This window comes from Penicillium crustosum, assembly GCF_028827405.1.
Source record: "Penicillium crustosum strain IBT 35664 chromosome Unknown utg000005l_segment0_segment0, whole genome shotgun sequence".
NCBI classification, from domain to species: Eukaryota; Fungi; Ascomycota; class Eurotiomycetes; order Eurotiales; family Aspergillaceae; genus Penicillium; species Penicillium crustosum.
Genome location: NW_026623126.1, coordinates 3,733,646 through 3,751,455, shown reverse-complemented (window position 1 = coordinate 3,751,455; position 17,810 = coordinate 3,733,646). Strand labels below are relative to the sequence as shown.

At 48.4% G+C, this 17,810-nt stretch overlaps 11 protein-coding genes across 11 annotated transcripts; 6 read left to right on the top strand and 5 right to left on the bottom strand.

Annotated features, from left to right (window-relative positions):
• Positions 1 to 1,038: 1,038 nt before the first annotated feature.
• On the top strand, positions 1,039 to 1,521 carry N7487_012092 (uncharacterized protein; the record flags this gene model as incomplete). The annotated part of the gene is made up of 1 exon (XM_056879822.1): positions 1,039 to 1,521. One exon carries the CDS (start codon positions 1,039 to 1,041, stop codon positions 1,519 to 1,521), a length of 483 nt encoding a protein of 160 aa, XP_056725141.1.
• Positions 1,522 to 2,027: 506 nt separating this feature from the next.
• Positions 2,028 to 2,228, bottom strand: N7487_012091 (uncharacterized protein; the record flags this gene model as incomplete). The annotated part of the gene is made up of 1 exon (XM_056879821.1): positions 2,028 to 2,228. The coding sequence occupies one exon, from the start codon at positions 2,226 to 2,228 to the stop codon at positions 2,028 to 2,030; it is 201 nt and encodes a 66-aa protein (XP_056725140.1).
• A 1,258-nt stretch (positions 2,229 to 3,486) lies between these two features.
• On the top strand, positions 3,487 to 3,702 carry N7487_012090 (uncharacterized protein; the record flags this gene model as incomplete). Its single annotated transcript, XM_056879820.1, has 1 exon — positions 3,487 to 3,702. One exon carries the CDS (start codon positions 3,487 to 3,489, stop codon positions 3,700 to 3,702), a length of 216 nt encoding a protein of 71 aa, XP_056725139.1.
• Positions 3,703 to 4,097: 395 nt separating this feature from the next.
• On the bottom strand, positions 4,098 to 6,697 carry N7487_012089 (Amino acid/polyamine transporter I; the record flags this gene model as incomplete). Its single annotated transcript, XM_056879819.1, has 17 exons — positions 4,098 to 4,279; positions 4,336 to 4,414; positions 4,472 to 4,619; positions 4,673 to 4,801; positions 4,865 to 4,942; positions 4,996 to 5,197; positions 5,258 to 5,282; positions 5,337 to 5,369; positions 5,423 to 5,451; positions 5,718 to 5,832; positions 5,881 to 5,952; positions 6,004 to 6,068; positions 6,171 to 6,211; positions 6,276 to 6,348; positions 6,405 to 6,474; positions 6,523 to 6,556; positions 6,612 to 6,697. The coding sequence occupies 17 exons, from the start codon at positions 6,695 to 6,697 to the stop codon at positions 4,098 to 4,100; spliced, it is 1,461 nt and encodes a 486-aa protein (XP_056725138.1).
• An 813-nt stretch (positions 6,698 to 7,510) lies between these two features.
• N7487_012088 (uncharacterized protein) lies at positions 7,511 to 7,975 on the bottom strand (the record flags this gene model as incomplete). The annotated part of the gene is made up of 3 exons (XM_056879818.1): positions 7,511 to 7,730; positions 7,805 to 7,836; positions 7,893 to 7,975. The coding sequence occupies 3 exons, from the start codon at positions 7,973 to 7,975 to the stop codon at positions 7,567 to 7,569; spliced, it is 279 nt and encodes a 92-aa protein (XP_056725137.1). The 3' UTR covers positions 7,511 to 7,566.
• A 456-nt stretch (positions 7,976 to 8,431) lies between these two features.
• On the bottom strand, positions 8,432 to 9,466 carry N7487_012087 (putative short-chain dehydrogenase/reductase family protein; the record flags this gene model as incomplete). The annotated part of the gene is made up of 4 exons (XM_056879817.1): positions 8,432 to 8,488; positions 8,552 to 8,735; positions 8,786 to 9,325; positions 9,402 to 9,466. 4 exons carry the CDS (start codon positions 9,464 to 9,466, stop codon positions 8,432 to 8,434), a joined length of 846 nt encoding a protein of 281 aa, XP_056725136.1.
• A 471-nt stretch (positions 9,467 to 9,937) lies between these two features.
• Positions 9,938 to 11,082, top strand: N7487_012086 (uncharacterized protein; the record flags this gene model as incomplete). The annotated part of the gene is made up of 4 exons (XM_056879816.1): positions 9,938 to 10,370; positions 10,433 to 10,689; positions 10,747 to 10,799; positions 10,875 to 11,082. 4 exons carry the CDS (start codon positions 9,938 to 9,940, stop codon positions 11,080 to 11,082), a joined length of 951 nt encoding a protein of 316 aa, XP_056725135.1.
• A 29-nt stretch (positions 11,083 to 11,111) lies between these two features.
• On the top strand, positions 11,112 to 11,655 carry N7487_012085 (uncharacterized protein; the record flags this gene model as incomplete). The annotated part of the gene is made up of 2 exons (XM_056879815.1): positions 11,112 to 11,563; positions 11,625 to 11,655. The coding sequence occupies 2 exons, from the start codon at positions 11,112 to 11,114 to the stop codon at positions 11,653 to 11,655; spliced, it is 483 nt and encodes a 160-aa protein (XP_056725134.1).
• Positions 11,656 to 12,613: 958 nt separating this feature from the next.
• N7487_012084 (malate synthase) lies at positions 12,614 to 14,233 on the top strand (the record flags this gene model as incomplete). The annotated part of the gene is made up of 1 exon (XM_056879814.1): positions 12,614 to 14,233. The coding sequence occupies one exon, from the start codon at positions 12,614 to 12,616 to the stop codon at positions 14,231 to 14,233; it is 1,620 nt and encodes a 539-aa protein (XP_056725133.1).
• Positions 14,234 to 15,337: 1,104 nt separating this feature from the next.
• On the top strand, positions 15,338 to 15,598 carry N7487_012083 (uncharacterized protein; the record flags this gene model as incomplete). The annotated part of the gene is made up of 1 exon (XM_056879813.1): positions 15,338 to 15,598. One exon carries the CDS (start codon positions 15,338 to 15,340, stop codon positions 15,596 to 15,598), a length of 261 nt encoding a protein of 86 aa, XP_056725132.1.
• A 773-nt stretch (positions 15,599 to 16,371) lies between these two features.
• On the bottom strand, positions 16,372 to 17,045 carry N7487_012082 (putative IgE-binding protein; the record flags this gene model as incomplete). Its single annotated transcript, XM_056879812.1, has 2 exons — positions 16,372 to 16,743; positions 16,803 to 17,045. The coding sequence occupies 2 exons, from the start codon at positions 17,043 to 17,045 to the stop codon at positions 16,372 to 16,374; spliced, it is 615 nt and encodes a 204-aa protein (XP_056725131.1).
• Positions 17,046 to 17,810: the final 765 nt, after the last annotated feature.

The following is a 17,810-nucleotide window of genomic DNA, read 5'->3' as shown; positions in this document are numbered from 1 at the left end:
CTGGCAATGCTCAAGGTAGGCATTATTCCAACAAAAGGAATACAAAAGCGAGAGAGTTCTGACAGAGCCCATATTAAATCTTGTAGCATGTCGGGGAGCTTTTGAAGCCGCCCTATCTCCGGATTTGTCGATTGAGGAACGTCCCATTCCCGATATACAGGAGAGACAAACGGAAGATAAACCTGATGGAATACTAGGAACCAACCGTGTATATCAAGGCGTAATTTCACCATTTCTTTCTAATCGTCCTGAGACTAGAAAACAAAGAAGCGCTAATTATAAGCAGTACTGTTCGGCAGATACTACTCAACTATGCAATTTCTGCGTCAACGGAAGACTTTATTGGAGAAGATGCGCGAACAACCACCGAGTGAGTTAATTGTCCCTATGGTTGAGATATGGCTTAACAAATACATCACAGTGCACTCGGACTGGGCATTGGTGTAGCTGGTCTGGTTCTAGTAACATTGCTGTGTGTAGCTAGATGGGGGTCTTATCTGCTGATCTGTTTGGCTATAGAGAGCATCAAATCCATGTTTAGTTTTTTATACCCTATCTCAGACTTTAGCTTTAGCTAAGATGAAACAATTAGTAGTAACCTTACTACCTACCTACACGTCGAAGGGAAAGACCCACCCAAAATCAATATACCTGCATGTAGGTATGTTTTTACGCGAATCTAATTTTAAAACCTAACCCAGACTAGGTTAGGTCTGGGTTGGGTCTGGGGTTTACTGGATCGGAAGACTAGTCCCGCCTTACCTCCTTATGTAGTTACCCGGCGTCAGGTACCTACCTACTTAGGTAGTTAGGAATATTATCCTTTTTCCATCTTCCTTACCTAACACCTACCCAAAAGAGGTAGTGGGACCTCCAACCTTAAATGAGCGCATTCTGACGCATCCATGGTTGAGTCCCAAGTCCCACCTGCCTTGTGTAACTGAAGTCTACATGAGGCTGTTGCCTAGATCAAGACATATAAGTTCACAACTCCAAGGCTTGGTCTCAGAGTTGTCTTTGATCATCCAATCCTCTATCATGGCAGAGGAACAACCTCGATTCGTTCTAACCCTCGAGGGACTGTGGATACTTGATGATACCGGGAAAAATCTCAAATTCCTATCCGAAGAAGAGCTCAACCAAAATACTATCGAAACCACTGATGATACGATACCCAGGGAGCCACCAGCAGAGGTCATCACCCAATACCTTTCCACCCTGACTCCCCTTCAGAAGAAGATGCACGACGGGCTCCGCGACTTGGGCTGGAATGACGCTGCCATTCACAACTTGCTCACTATCCTTGAAGATGCACAGCGGTACAACTGCGCAAAACTACGCCAGAAAGGATACGCCGAAACTGAAATCCAAAGGCTCGATGCGCTCGGCAATCAAGATGTGATGGATTTCTCGCATCTCAAACGTGGGGTTGCTAGCACAGCGGATGAAGATTATCAACTGCAGCTGTACCTGCTGGATGAGGTAAAACGAAGACGTTTGATTATACTTGGAGAAGAATAAGCATAGCTAGAAGGGCACATGGTCAACGTTGAGGAGAATGATAAGCAAGAATATGTGGGCTGCAATGGACGTCTGTTTCAAGTACAATTTTTACAATATCAAATTTAGTGAACAGCTTCAACACTATATTTATCCCACGGTCACTTACCGTCTAAGCCACATTGTTATCTTGACCCAACACCGGAGATGGGGGTTGAAACTGAATTAATATTCGCTATAAAAGATTGCATGTGTATCCGTGGGGAAAAATACGTATCCGCGGCCAAGTAGCAGATTATATAGTGTATTGTTGGGCTCGGGATTTTAGCTATAGGAAATGAGAGACGGCTATAGGAAATAGGAGACGAACTGTGTAAGCGCTGAAAGCTAAGGGGAAGATAAGATGATGTATTAATGTAGATATCACCTCTCCTAATGAGGGGTGGTGAGGTCGACATCTGCCGCTCCATTGCGTTGAGTGCTTTAGCGAGAATCACCCTTTGCCATTCATCCCTTTCGTGCAAACGTTACGTCATCTTAGAGACCATGTCATCGTATTGTTGGTGATAGTCTACGATGTCGTTGTTCATTTGTAAGATACGTTTGGCTTCAGGTGTATCAAGTGTAGCGTCCATGTCGTTAATCGCGGTGAGTCTTTCCGCGATTGCGTCAATCTCGTCATAGTTATTCATAAGCTGCGTGCTAAACACGCCAAACGCGCCGAACATTCGGCGAATGTCAGATGTAGTGGTTTCTCCCTGTGTACGTGTCTCTGTTAACGACGCAACGGAGGGGCTTTGTTGCGGGGGTTCATCAATGCCGCCTGTAGAAGGGCTGTCTGAGAGTGAGTCCCGTATATTGATAGCTATGTGTGATGTCGGGTAGTTGGGTGTTGGATGGGTTGTTGGATGGGTTGTTGGATGGGTTGTTGGATGGGTTGTTGGATGGGTTGTTGGATGGGTTGTTGGATGGGTTGTTGGTTTGGAATATAGTAGATCTCTTCCGACATTTTCCGATCCTATCCGCCTATCTGTATACGAAGCAGCATCACTTGAACAACAAATCCGACTGCGCAGCCTTATCCTAAGTCCTAGCGCGAAACTATGATCGTAGGAGGGGCTATGGCGAGCACTTTGGGACTCAGGTCCGCGAGGGATAGGAGGGCGCTGTGGGCGTGCAGTTAGCGGGCGGCGATATCCATACTGCATAGCCCGGTTACGGTGTACAGTATAAACGTTGCATTTACTGGTATAGATAAAAAAATGGATACTAAAACTCAATCCTAATTGGAAAGAATTTGGTGGAAGTTTTCTTTTTGACGCCCCAGAATGGGGCACTCGTGATGTCGACCGAGGCCCGCATTTTGCAATTCACACTCTACTGCTCCTGTGCCAAAATCCGTTAAGATAATGCTTCCTAATCCAGTAATCTGGATGGAATTCAGACATCCAACATATCCGGTTGTAGAAAATGGTGAAGATTAGGCACAACAGATGAGGCTCTGTAGCAACGTTCCACTTTTCCAGTGCTGAGGCCGTTCGCCCGGGTAAAATGGGGCGATACAATACAAGATGGCTGTAATTATTGAATTTGATTGGTTCATGCAATGAACGCGTTTATCATGCATAGCCTTGGGCTAATCAATCTTATTTATAACCCAATGTGGGCGAGGCTAACTTATACGGGGGCCGTATTCGCGATAAACTACCCAGTGGTACTCTATTTAAACACCTAGAAGCCCCGCGACTAATATCCATTCCAGTCATTTTCCAGCCTCATCAAAGAATCTGTGAGTAAGTGAGACTGTGATTCATCGTCTGCCTTGGAACCTCGACCTGACCATGAACCATGCAGTAGGAACCAGGTGAAAACCACAATTTCTCAATTACAAATCTTACGCAAATACTCAATAACCCAACGGTACCTCATCCTAATCCCACCTTTCTGTTACCTAAAATGCTGACAGCCCATAATACTAGACCCATTATGGAGCGCGAGGCCCAAAGAAGAGAGGAGTGGCGCAGAAAGAAGGCCGCCGAATCTGCTGCTGCGTCCGCTGCTGCATCCTCTGCTGCATATGTTGCCGCAGCTTCGAATTCGTATGATACCGGATCAAGCTCGTGCAATTCTGGATCGAGCTCGTATGATACTGGATCGAGCTCGTCCGGTGGGTCAAGCTCATGTGATAGTGGAAGTTGTTGATTTTAAGGCTAGACATACGTGGTTAGCTTAGAAAAATACGAAGCTGGGCAACATCCATGCAATAAGAAACCGACGTTATATCCCTGTGCAACCCCAGAACCATGGGACTGTCATATCGGCAATTGCCTCTATTATAATTAGGAAAGTAGGAACGCTCACTACTGTTGTACACAATGAGAGTCCCGCCCGGCTTCACAAATGCTTTTGCCAAGTTCTAAGCGCCAAGACAACTTGTATCGGCCGCCTAACCCTTGTGTTATAGAGTGACATGTATATTATACCAACCGAATAGTGTAACCTCGGAAAAATCCACCGTGATGGCTAACATCCTATCCCATAGGCGAGTAGTTGATAGTGACAGTGAAGGGCCATCATTGTACCCCCTATCGCGCTATCTAGCCTCGACCAGCAAGTTCCTTTTCATGCATACTAGAATCGAGCTCCTCTCTCGTGGGCACAGTATCCAGTGCGTCGATAGTGATGTCAACACGAGGACCTGTGAAATTCTTTCTTCCATCCACAAACCACTGGAACACTGAGATGATGATAATAACAGCAAATGCTGCAATGCAGTAATCTAGACAAGTACGTTAGTGAACAAACTGTGATAGATAACTCCACAGGTAAACTCACTCATACTGCTTCCCGTGACAGTGCTCGAGGGAGGGAAGACGAATAGGACGGTAGTCAAAGCGATATATGATAAAGCAACCTAGTCATGGTTAAAGATGTCCCAATTTATTCAAATCTACCCATGATCCCAACATACCAAATCGACAAACCATCCAAGTGCATTGGGCAATTTCCATCTTCTTTCGGGGAGCGATCTGCGTCCCTGAAGACAGTTGATGGCAATGGGTATTCCATAGGACAGGTCAAGAGCCACAACCGAAGCAGAGATAATTGCGTTGAAAGCACTAAATTCTGTTAATCACCATTTGTGCTATTGCCCATAGAAAGTGATTATTACCTTGAAGAGCCTAGGAAGATACATCCAAATGCGATCACCACAACAACAGTGAGAATGAGTGCGTTGAGGGGCAATTTGAGTGTTGGGTGAACTTTTGCAAAGAACCGGGAAGCAGGAAGGCCCCCATCTCTGTGAAGAATGAGTATACGTGTTATATGCCAGAAAGAATATGCCAGAAAGAAGATCAAATACCTTGCAAAAGCAAAAATCATTCGGCTACTGGTGGTCATGACGCTAATTATAGCAAAGACCAAGCAGACCAGAGGTAACCTAGAAGCTGGCGTTAGAGTGGAAGTACTATGGGGGAAAAGCTCACCACGTACATCAAAAGGCAGATACCTCCCGCGTTGCTCTTAGTTGCATCGACCAGGATCTGCAGAAGTGGACCGGCTGCGGAGGTTGTGACAGCTTCCATATTTCCTGCAACGAATAGGAGGACTATCAAAAAGATAGAACCGGTAAACACACCGATGCCCACGCAGGTAACCATGATTTTCGGTCCCTCGATGTCAGCGTTGGGTACCTCTAAAAACGTGACGTGTCAATTCCTTTATCTATTTTCGTAGACTTAGGGTAATCCTTTACCTTCGATCATGTGTGCCACCGCATCCTAGATAAAGTCAGTTGGTTTGGTTTTGGTAATGCAATGACGATGATGACTTACAAAGGCAGTAACGCCAAGCCCTCCTTGAAGCAACTAGAATATCTGTCAGTATCATTGCAGCATTATAATGAATGAAATAGACCTACACCCAGAAGCCATGCAACTCCATCGGGCCCTAAGTTGAATTAGTAAAATCATCATAATGGAGTTATCGGGGAGCCGTACAGCCGGTTGTATTGACAAAGTCACAGAACACAAAGTTGTGGATGTCAGTTCTCTGCCATAGCTTTATACTGCTAGAGGAGGTCATACTAAGCGGAGTTATAGTTGGGCGCAGCGCATGCGAGACACGTAATTGACACAATCACAAAACCCCCAATCGACCACATAACTGGATATGGTTAGAGATGGACTAAGCCAAAGTGGACGAGGGTAACGCACATGCACCGCGGTAAATGGCCGGCAAGATGGAGTTCATGAAAGCGTTGATGATGAAGGAGCCAATGGTCAATCCGATGTAGATGAGAAATTGATGCCAGCGTTGCGGGACATAGCTCTGCATATCACGTTAGTACTGTGGTAGAGCACGGGTGGGATATCTAACCTCGTGAAGGACGGAAATGACGCCAACAATAAGCTGACTAGAAAGAAGGGAGTTCGTTGCGACGAGGGCAACCTAGTCGTGTGTGTTAGTCTGAGCGCCACCTTGAATGATTGCTTTGCCTACCCAGCCTGCCACATTGATCCAGCCTGTAATCCATGATAGAATTGGTACTGTGCTTGGCCACGAGACTTTCGATTCGTTAGTATAAACTATCACCTAGTGTCAGAGAGCAACGTACTAGCTGGCATCAAAGTTAGCGTTGACCTAAATCGTATAGATTCTGTAGGTACGGAGAGACTTGCCTGCAACCCAATGATACTGTCCACCGGCTCTGTGAAAAAGAAAAAAGAAGTCAGTCTAGTGTATATATCGAAAGGACATATGCCAGAGCTTACGTCGGATATGCGGAGAGAAATTCAGCCAGCGAACATGCGATACAAAGATTACAGAATCCTGCAGTGACCAGTCCTAGAATTCGCGGGTTAACACTGTCGCAGAAAGCAAGTATTTCGAGATAAACCCACCCCAAATTACACTTGTGCTTCCACCAGATGTAAGACTGATCGACAAACTGGCCGAAAGCGCAGTCCACGACTAACCTAGTTAGCTAAATAGTTCGGTCGCAACCCATGCCTAACGTACATTAAGAACCGCAAAGGCCAAACCAAGCATTGACCTAGAGATATCCGTCAGTAGCAAGTCTTGCATATGCTGTCACATCTCTCTCTTACCATGTCGAATGACTACGTTGGAGCTCTGGCCGATGGCCCATGGCCGCCAACCGGGCATCATCGCCTTGGAGTGGACTGTCCTTCATAGTGGATCAGGATTCAAGGACGTAGAGAATATGTACAAATCCAAGAGTTGGGGAGATCATCAATCTAAGTATCTCCCCTATCCAAACGCATCAGGAAGGCATTGCCAGACGAGTTCTCTTTGTGGTTAAGCTCCAATAGAGTATTGTATGCGGGGAAGCTCAGGAATACCTTATCTCAGAGGCTTGAGACGCTTATCACAAGTGTTTATGCGCTAAGGTGCTACCTACCCGGCTGGTCGCATGGACTTGCCCAACATCGTATAGTCTTACCAATACCAACTAAATAAACGGGAAAAAAGGGCCTTTTAATTAAATATGATATTCAATAGAGCGATGCTGATGAATCATATTGCAGAATGCAATTTCTAGATGTCAACGTTAAGTTGCTCCCTATCTTGCATTTCATCTCCACTGCTAAATGGCCTTAACAGATATCTAATACTCCATGATAACGGAGTATTAGGTTATATTTATACGGAGTACGTAGTACAGAGTAGGTATATATATCACCTAGATATTTACTCTGCATCTCCCACTCCTTTCCATAGCGAGAGGATGGAGTGTTCAACCGAGGGTCGGCAAAGCCCTACAACGATACGTTGTGCTTGGAAAGATGCGGCAATATATGCTTTGAAAACAATGGGAATGATGATGTTGTTTCAATTTGAAACTGGTAAAATGTACTGACCATGCCGATACAGTAATAACTCCCCAAGAAATGCCTATTCTTAGGGCATATGGTCCCGGAATCCACTAAATCTCGAATCCCTCAAACTCCACCCAAACGCGAATCGCAAATCGAACAAAAAAAATAAAAAATCCATCCTTTACCTCAAGATTACCAGCATCTTGAAATACGGATCCGATGTTCATTGGTTGTAGGTGTCGAGTGCCTGCTGGACATCATGCAGACTGTTCTTGTCGCCGTACGCGTCCATCAACTGTTGGTTTCGCGCCATGCGTTCTTTTTCCTCCAGCATAGACTTTTCTTGCCGCGACTTGGCTGCGGTGTAGTAGTTGTATGCGCCGAAACCTGGATGTGCCAGAGTCAGTATGATCCCTCCTAGGACATACAGCAAAGGAAGAATACGTGGCGAGTAAACATACCGAGACCAATTGTAGCCATTAGAGGAAGAAGTCTAAATCAAACAGAGTTAGTTGAATCGACCAAAAAAAGGGGGGCGGCACAACTTACAGCCGCCCATGCCGAGGCTTGAGGCTGGGGGTTGGGGGGTTTCCGTATGACTTGTTCGCACCGGGAAGAGCAAATTGAGACATGATATATGTATTTTGTGTGTTGTAGAGTGTGCCTGGATGTGGATATTTGGGAGATTTGAAGTGAAGAAGCAAATAAGAGAAGAAGTAAAGTAGATTTCAAGGGTTAAACGGAAGAAGCGGAATGCGGGGATTTCATGACGTGAAAGGTCCGAGGATCGCTGCCGAGGATCGCTCCCGAGGTCATATACCTGAGGTGATCAGACCACATCCGTTTGGCCTCATCATACAATCGTGTGCATATGTGGTGTGGTTCTAATTTTTAGTATGTTACATTGAAATCATAATTGAATCATCGTGTCGTGTGTCTGTGGGCCGCATTAGGAAAAAATCACACCCGCTTCTTAATATTCTCTATAATTTATATCGTTAACTTCAAAAATTGCATCAATTTCCTAGAAGTATCATATGAGACCTGAGACCTGAGACCTGGGACCTGAACATGATCATGCAAGCGCTTTAGTTGCCGTTGTTCTGGGGCGCAGGGGTTGCCGGACCCTCCGGGGTCACATAAGCCTGATATAATTGGTCAGCGCAATTCTGGGGTAATTACCGTTCAGGGCAACACGTCACACTTACCTTAGTCATTCCACCATCGACAACAAAGTCCGTTCCATTCACGAAGCTGCTCTCATCGCTGGCCAGGAAAACTACAGCATGAGCCTGCTCAATGGGTTCACCAAACCGACCAGTGGGGAAGTGCACCTCCCGACGGAACCGCTTGGCCTGGTCATCACCGAGCCAGTCTTGCAGAAGAGGCGTGCTAAATCGTCGTGAGCTACTATGAAGAAAAACCCAGTCGGAAAAACTTACTTCAGCGGGGCGGGGCACAGAGCGTTGAAACGGAATCCCTCACGGGCATGAACGATAGCCAACTCCCGAGTCATCGCCAGCACCGCACCCTTGCTCGCCGTGTACGCAAGCTGGGGAGTGGCAGCACCGACCAAGGCGACAACACTAGCTGTGTTGATGATACTGCCACGGGTCTTCTTGTGACGACGCAGACTGAGGACAGCATGCTTGCTGCCGAACCAGACACCCTTGACATTAATGTTGTGTGTGAGGTCCCAGATCTTCTCGGGAGTATCGATGGCATCTGCGTCGTTGGCGTGCATAATTCCGGCATTGTTGAAGATCACGTCGGTGCCTCCCCAGCTATCCTGTGACTCAACCATTGCCTGCACATCAGACTCCTTGGACACATCGCATCGGATGGACTCAACTCGAGGGGCGGAAGGAACTACTTCCTTAACTTTGGCCAATGCCTTTGCGAGAGCGGGCTCAGAAACATCGGCCATCAGGACATTAGCGCCCTCACGGGCGAAGAGGATACTGGTTTCGAGACCGATGCCACTACCCAAGTCCGAAATCGGTTAGGACTTTTGTGACAATGTCGTATGTTTTTCAGGGATTCAAATCATTGACATACCCGCCTGCACCTGTGATGATGGCATTCTTGCCTTGGAGACGTCCTTGGGGAGTAGTGGCAGCCATTGTGACCTTATCTTGGAGCTCTGTTTGTATAAATGGGATCTAGGTTAGCAATGACTCACCGCCAAGGCTACAGTAGCGTAATATATGAATAAAAAAACGCTAGGGGGGAGGTTACTTACATGAACTGAGAATAATCGAATTAATATGAGAGTTGTCAGTATCACCGAGTGTGTTGCACCGAAGGTATACGCGGGGCAGCGCTGAAGCGTGGATCCCGTTAGGTAAGCGGTGACGATGCTGGCCTGAAGGGGTAAAGCGTCACCGCTATCTCGCTGATAAGCTTCCAAGCTGCCCTCCTGGGCAGCTGCGCTGGTCAGAATCCCTCAACTTGATTGACCTGGTTTATCCGATTCGTCTGGCTTGAAACGTGACTCTTATCATTCTGTTTCCTCTTTTATCTCCCCCCTCCCTCGCTCTCTACAATATTTTGGATCCCTATACTCCTAATCTCACCCTTTGGCACCGATCATTATGTCAAACCCCGCAGACCCCGAGGTCACAGCCGAGAATGTGGCCGAGATCCTCAAGAATGATACAAAAGTGAAGGTGGCAGGAGTGGACGTGGATGGCATTCTGCGCGGCAAGCTCATGAAGAAAGACAAGTTCTTATCTATCATCACTGAGGGCTTCGGCTTCTGCTCTGTCATCTTCGGCTGGGATCAACATGATGCGACGTATTATAAGGAGCTAGCCATCAGCAACAAGGAGAATGGATACCGCGACCTTGTCGCAATTCCAGATTTACGCAGTTTCCGTCGCATTCCTTGGGAGAACAATGTGCCCTTTTTCCTCATTAGCTTCTTGGATCCAGACACACGGGAGCCGGTGTGCGCCTGCCCGCGAGGACTGATCAAGACTGCGGCCGCTAAAGCCGAGGCGGCGGGGTATCGGGCAATGGCAGGAGGTATGTCGACCGCAGATCAGGGTGTGTGCGATCCAATGGCTGATCAGGCTGGTTTTACCCAGCGGAGTATGAATTCTACCAGTTTCGCACGCCGGGCAACCACGCTAGCCCCGAACAAGGCGCATCTGCAACAGCCGCCTTCCTCCAGTCGAATCCAGTCGATGCGTTGCCGTCTGTGACAGAAGGAATGTTTGGTTATTCGATCACTCGGCCCCTCCACAACCAAGATTACTACTATGGTATCTTCGAAGCCTGCGAGCAGTTCCGATGCGATATTGAAGGGTGGCATACTGAAAGTGGACCTGGAGTCTATGAAGCTGTTAGTGACATGAGAAAGTGAATGAGTCGGTCGCATTGGGACTAAACATCGTCATAGGCATTACAATTTGGCGAAGCGAAGGAGATGGCTGATAAGGCGGGGTTGTTCAAGTAGGATTGTTCCTTTGCCAGCAGCGTGGATTGCTCTTTCGCCATGGGCCATTGCTAACCAGGATGTGTGCATAGATACGTCGTCAAGGCATTTGGAATTAAGCACGGCATTACCCCATGCTTCATGGCCAAACCCCGACAAGGCCTTCCAGGGAACAGCGGACATATGCACATCTCCCTCGTTACAGCCGACGGAAAGAATGCATTCATTCGCGATACCCCCGATCCATCCCCCTCTACCCTGATATCGCTCATCTGTCCGACTTGGGGCGACACTTCCTAGCTGGCCTCCTCGTTGGCCTGCCGGACATCATGCCAATCTTAGCCCCGACGATCAATTCCTACAAACGCTTGGTGGAGAACTTCTGGGCGCCTGTCACGGTCTCTTGGGGACTGGAGCACCGGGCCGCGTCAATCCGTCTGATCACCCCACCGACCGCCAGTCCGAAAGCGACCCGGTTCGAGGTGCGCGTACCAGGTGCGGACACCAATGCGCACCTTGTGCTGGCGGCGATCCTGGCATTGGGATGGCGTGGAGTCGAAAAGAAGCTCGAGATTCCCGTGCCGCCTCTTGCCCGTGGCGAGGATATGGGCGGTGCCAGTGATAAAGGTGTGCGTTTGGCGAAGTCCCTGAAGGAGGCGGTGGTTACATTTACACGGCCGGAGAGTGTCGCACGGGAAGTCTTTGGCGATTCATTCGTCGACCACTTTGCTGGAACTCGGGAACACGAGGTGCGCTTGTGGGAGGAGGCGGTGACTGATTGGTACGTGATATCATCTACTGCGATGTCCGTTCGGACGCTGACTGACTTGACATGTTCACAGGGAGATGAAGCGGTACATCGAGACTGTGTAGATCTTGCGTTTTGCTTCCATATTGATTTTCCGACTTACAGACGTGGGATCTGGAAGGTATCGGGTGAAGAATTGTACATAGTCGCATTGGCCTAGAGATTGGTGCGTAAGGGCGCGTAAGGGCAGGACAGTAGCAAGGTTACTACCCCAGATATATACCAAATGACTTTAAACATTGAATCGGAGGTTGTCGATTTGCCATAAAGCTCGTATGTTGTATGTTGAGTCTAGACATGCTCTCCCGAGCAACATCACATGCGGTCACATGCCGATGCACCACAGGGCGACACAGAAAACCGCCGGGACAACTCGGTTCGGATATGACTCTTGAGAGCTCTGCGATATATGGATGATCAGAGACAGCCGCGGCTGATTGGAGTTTCCGATGCATACGGAGAGTATTCTACCGCCACTTTCGGGTGAAGCAGGGGTGAAGGGTAGGGGTGAGAGTTCAATGTTTTGGCACTATTATTAGATTCGCGAATTGGTCATTATCATTGAATAAAAGCAAAACTATATAACTCGCAGATTTTCCTGAATATGACCAGAAATCAATAGAAATCAACAGTCTGATAAGACTCGGTGTGCGGCGTATGCCGTTCTAACAGAGGAATTGAGGGCGGTGCCGAATCCAACAAATAAGCTTAAAAGGACGGAGAGACGGGGAATGTCGGCCGAGAGGAAGAGTTTCCCGTGGGAAAGTCGTTAGCTTGGGAGGAATTTCAGTGCAGAAGAACAAACAGAGACGGTCAAATGGGGGTTCGGCTTATCATTTGCGGGTCCAGAACAACCGCGGCAACTTTGGTGGCTCTGACGTATTTGATACCCTCGGGCAGATGGGCTATAGAAACAATATTATACTCTAACTTCCCCATGATTCATTCTTGAATTCTTGAATTGGATTCTCCTTGTGGATAGTATATTATCTATTCCATATATTTGCATATTTTATACACATCATGTCTCACGTCGATACACAACTCAAGGATGTCGCTATCCTGGGCGCCATCAGTAACGATGCTCGCAAGATCCTAACCAAGGAGGCATGCGCCTTTTTGGCTCTGTTGCACCGCACCTTCAACCCTACTCGTAAAGCTCTCCTCCAGCGCCGCATCGATCGCCAAGCCGAGATCGATAAGGGAAATCTTCTTGACTTCCTCCCCCAGACCAAGCACATCCGTGAGAATGACGCCTGGAAGGGTGCTCCTCCCGCTCCAGGTCTCGTGGATCGCCGTGTTGAGATTACTGGCCCAACCGACCGGAAGATGGTGGTGAACGCGCTGAACTCTGATGTCTGGACTTATATGGCTGATTTCGAGGATTCGAGCGCCCCAACTTGGGACAACATGGTGAACGGTCAGGTCAACCTGTACGATGCTATCCGCCGACAGGTCGACTTCAAGCAGGGTGATAAGGAGTACAAGCTGCGAACTGACCGCGCCCTGCCCACTCTGATTGCCCGTGCCCGTGGCTGGCACCTGGACGAGAAGCACTTCACCGTGAACGGCGAGCCCATCTCTGGTGGTCTGTTCGATTTCGGTCTGTACTTCTTCCACAACGCTAAGGAGCTGGTCGCCCGCGGTGCCGGTCCTTACTTCTACCTCCCCAAGATGGAGTCACACTTGGAGGCTCGTCTCTGGAACGACGTCTTCAACCTGTCCCAGGACTACATTGGTCTGCCCCGCGGAACCATCCGTGGAACTGTCCTCATTGAGACTATCACTGCCGCATTCGAGATGGACGAGATCATCTACGAGCTCCGCGATCACAGCTCCGGTCTCAACTGCGGCCGCTGGGATTACATCTTCTCCTTCATCAAGAAGTTCCGCAACCACCCCAACTTCGTCCTCCCCGATCGCTCTGACGTCACCATGACCGTGCCTTTCATGGAGTCTTACGTGAAGCTCCTCATCAAGACCTGCCACCGTCGTGGCGTTCACGCCATGGGTGGTATGGCCGCACAGATCCCCATCAAGAACGACCCTGCCGCCAACGACAAGGCCATGGAGAGTGTTCGCGCCGATAAGCTGCGCGAGGTGCGCGCCGGCCACGACGGCACCTGGGTTGCACACCCCGCACTGGCTTCGATCGCCTCTGAAGTCTTCAACGCACACATGCCCACTCCCAACCAGCTGTTCGTCCGTCGCGAGGAAGTGAACATCACCGCCAACGACCTCCTTAACACCAACGTCCCCGGCAAGATCACCGAGGAAGGCATCCGCAAGAACCTGAACATCGGCCTCAGCTACATGGAAGGCTGGCTCCGTGGCGTCGGCTGCGTGCCCATCAACTTCCTCATGGAGGACGCCGCCACAGCCGAGGTTTCTCGCAGTCAGCTGTGGCAGTGGACCCGACACAACGTCACCACGGCCGAGGGCAAGCGCGTGGATAAGGCGTTTGCACTGCGTCTTCTGCAGGAGCAGGCTGATAGCCTGGCGGCTAAGGCTGGCAAGGGAAACAAGTACCAGCTTGCTGCTCGCTACTTTGCTGGCCAGGTTACTGGTGAGGATTACGCTGATTTCTTGACCAGCTTGCTGTACAATGAGATCTCCTCTGCTGGTAGTGCTGCTAAGCTTTGAGTGCGGCTGTGATTTTTATGATGATGAATACCCTTTGTTTCTTTCGCCTGGTCTTTGACTTCCATATGACCTGATTTACCATCTGCAGTTAGCATAGTTGTATAAAATTTATTTTATTTGGATTACCTTTTTACCGGTGTAGCATCCATGGATGTAGATGGATTATCTTCCAAGGCGATAGTAAGAATTGCCCGAATTGTGTTCACATCGCTTTTGTAGCGCCTTCTTTCAAAATTCCCAGTCCAGAGCCCCCGGGAACGTGCCCCCTTTGCATACCCCGGCCAAGGCCCACTACCCCCCGGTTGGTTACCCCAGTTCTCACAAGAAGCAGAAGAGTCCCGGCGGCAGACTAAGTCGAAATAGGAAATTTGGAGTCAAGTAGATAACTTTACATAGATAATACCTAGTTTCTTTCAAATGACACCTGTTACGTATATAAAATTCAAGAGAGAAATCAGGAGCTGATTACACTGGCGATGATGCGGGTCCCTGTCCTCGTATGATCGGGTTCTCAGATGCAGGTGGTGCTTCGCCCGCCCCAAAGATCCATCTCGACTTTTCGCTCCGTGGCGCGAGAACACATATTAGACATATCATCGCAAGTTGGCTATTGCTGCTGAACACGCCATTGAGGCCTAGAACGCGTTACTCAAGTCTGGTATCGGATGGGATGAGCTTAAGGATCACTATGCAGGTGTGAAGGAGAATGGTGTTCCCCGATTCGCCCTTTTTTCCATATAGCGTTCCTTGAGAATTGTCCGTCGGGACCCCATTGCGGTCGTTTCGTGTGCCAGTTGTCCTACATCCGATTGTATTCCTGTGGACCTTGTTCAACATAGCGGTCGTATTATTCCCTCCCATCCCCCCCAGATCATTGATCTACCCCATCTGGATAGCAACAATACTCAAGTTGCTGGGGACATAGAAAAGTTTGTATATCGAAGCCCCATTGAGACCGAAGTCCACCGGGCCTTTCATCCGAAAGACGATACCCCAAAATTGACGCAAATATTCCTGGCTACATCGGCTTCAGACATCACAACATGGGTCCTAGAAACCATCTCCTCTTTGAAGTAATGGTACGTCGCAAAACCACATAACGCAATGCCAGATGAGGTCCAACTATTCAGGCGTGTCATCTACAACTACCTCAAGGCGAAGATCTACCGCCGAACATCACGCCTCCCGCTACATACAGCAGCAGAGCGCCAAATATGCCCTGACGTCTGCCAGAATGTTATAGATAGCGCAAAGGATATGTTCAACATGCGGTCATGCATCCGTGGCACATGGTCCACATTCTCTTCGATACCGCAGTCATTTTGCTTGATGCTTGTTGGCAATATCGCTCCCAGCTTTTGTTGAGGCCAGCGGCATCTCATGTTCTGTTTGCCGTGATACCAAAATCCTTTGAGATGATAGATGAAATAGGCAGCTAGTGGAGTAGAGCTAAGCTCAGCATAAATAGCCTTCGGCCAATGCTAGAAGAGGTGAATCGGGCATATAATGACCCCCACCTCGAATCTTCATGCTCTTTTTCTGCATCTGAGGCAGCTACAACCGAAAACCTCGAAATTTTGATGTTTGCGGATCGGATACTCTATGACTTGTCGTCGGAAGATGTCTTTGGAACTTGATTCGCAATTCTTTGATGATGCGATATACCATTGGGACCTAGAAGACATGCAATGGGGCATTTATTGATGACATTGAATATATTCCATCCAAGAAGCGGATATTAAAATCATTCCTTTTCACTCCGTCCTCAAATTTATCTTCAGGCCGGGGATGAGCAAAAACACACACAGTACCGCGTAGGCTGGCTGTGCTCCTCTATTTCAATAAGCTTATCGTCTTGGCCAAGGGATTTATTTATTCACTTTAAAGTTCTCATGTAGGTATTAATATAGTGAAATTGACGATACCATGGTCTCTCATCAAAAGTCAACACGGACGGCACCATTTTGCCCAAGACAGCCAATATACATAGAATTAAGGAAAGTGTGATTTGGGCTGAATATCCAAGAAGAATATGAAATCGGCAATAGAAATATTCCACCGCATCTTTCATGTCTTTCAGGACAACATCTAACAATTGCACTATATAGTGCATATGTTAGGTTACAGGCTCAAACACTTTAGATGTACTCCCAAGCAACAGGGGTGGTAGTGTTGACAGAAACAGCCAGAGCATCGAAGCCGAGGCAGTCCTCAACCTTGCCAGAGGGAACAGTAGCGTTCTTCAGAGCAGCATAAACCTGCCACTTAGGGACGGCAGCAGCGCCCCGACGGGAACGGCGGTAGCTAGTGGTACCGTTGGTAGTGGGGCAAGCCATGAAGCCAGCTGCACCCTGGCCCTTGAAGGTCCAGTGGCCGAACGAGGTGCCGGGGGTGTAGCTGAAGGGACCATCGGAGGAACCAGAAGGCTCGTAGGCGGAGTGGGGAGAGGTGAAGCGCAGGGCACCCTTGTTATCAACGTAGATGGCCTGGCCACCGGGGACCTCGACATCCTGGATATAAGGTTAGGAAATTTGAACATTGGAAGGATGGATGTATAGGTATTACTAACCAAGAAGTGGCCATTGGCAATCACGGTCTGGTTGGTGTCGGGAACTCCGGGGATGGGAGAATAGGTGTGGGCTTTACCACCGAGCCAGAAGTAGGTACCGCCAGCATTGAGAGGCAGCAGGTGGATGGGAGAAGCCGAGCGAGCAGAGATGACGCCGAAGGCAGCATCGGAGCTATTTGCCTGCTTGGAGCCGGGGATAGCAGCCACAAGAGGGGCGAGGGCGAGAAGGGCGGAAAACTTCATTTTGAAGGAGAGAGAAAGCAATTGATATTGAGGATGAGAAATTTATCTACGGAGAAAAAAGATTCGAGGGGATCCATCAGGGTCATATATAAGATGGGCAGAAAAAGGGACCTTCTTGGGCAACTCCATAAGCGGATCGATCCATCTGAGAAATGTTGTGATCGACATTGAAGTCCGGTGGAGCCGAATTCAAGAATCAAGAGTGTCTTATCTACTCCATACACCATGAACCCATTCGGGTTATATGGAGAGGGAAACATGGAGAGCCATGAGACCCAAAATGGGAAGAAAGCCGAGTTGGGTAGTAGTGAGAATAAACAAGTCACCTATAACACCATAGAATGCTTGTATCCATTGAGGGGTTTGCATTTAGAAACATGACAGCCCTGGAGGTTCCAATTCGGTTGTGGACTTTTCACTGAAGATCGGACTAAATGGACCACACGCAATTGGTCTGTTTATGCTGTTTACGCCATTGTATTTCTCTTCACTGTGTCAGTTGACATGCAAGCAGATAAAATTAGCAGAAGACACCCCAGTTTCTCTAAAACACACACGGCAGGACACTGAAGATCCTAATAGAAGACCCTGAAGAGGTGTTTCAGGGAAGTGATGAAAGTTCAACAGTGATTAAAGATCGACAGGACTTATCGGAAGTCCGACAGATTTTGCCCGTAAGGAATAACAAGAAGAAAACGCCAACCTCTTAGCTGCGCCATATGGGGATCCACGATATCCACATTGTCTCAGGGCACAGCATGTTTG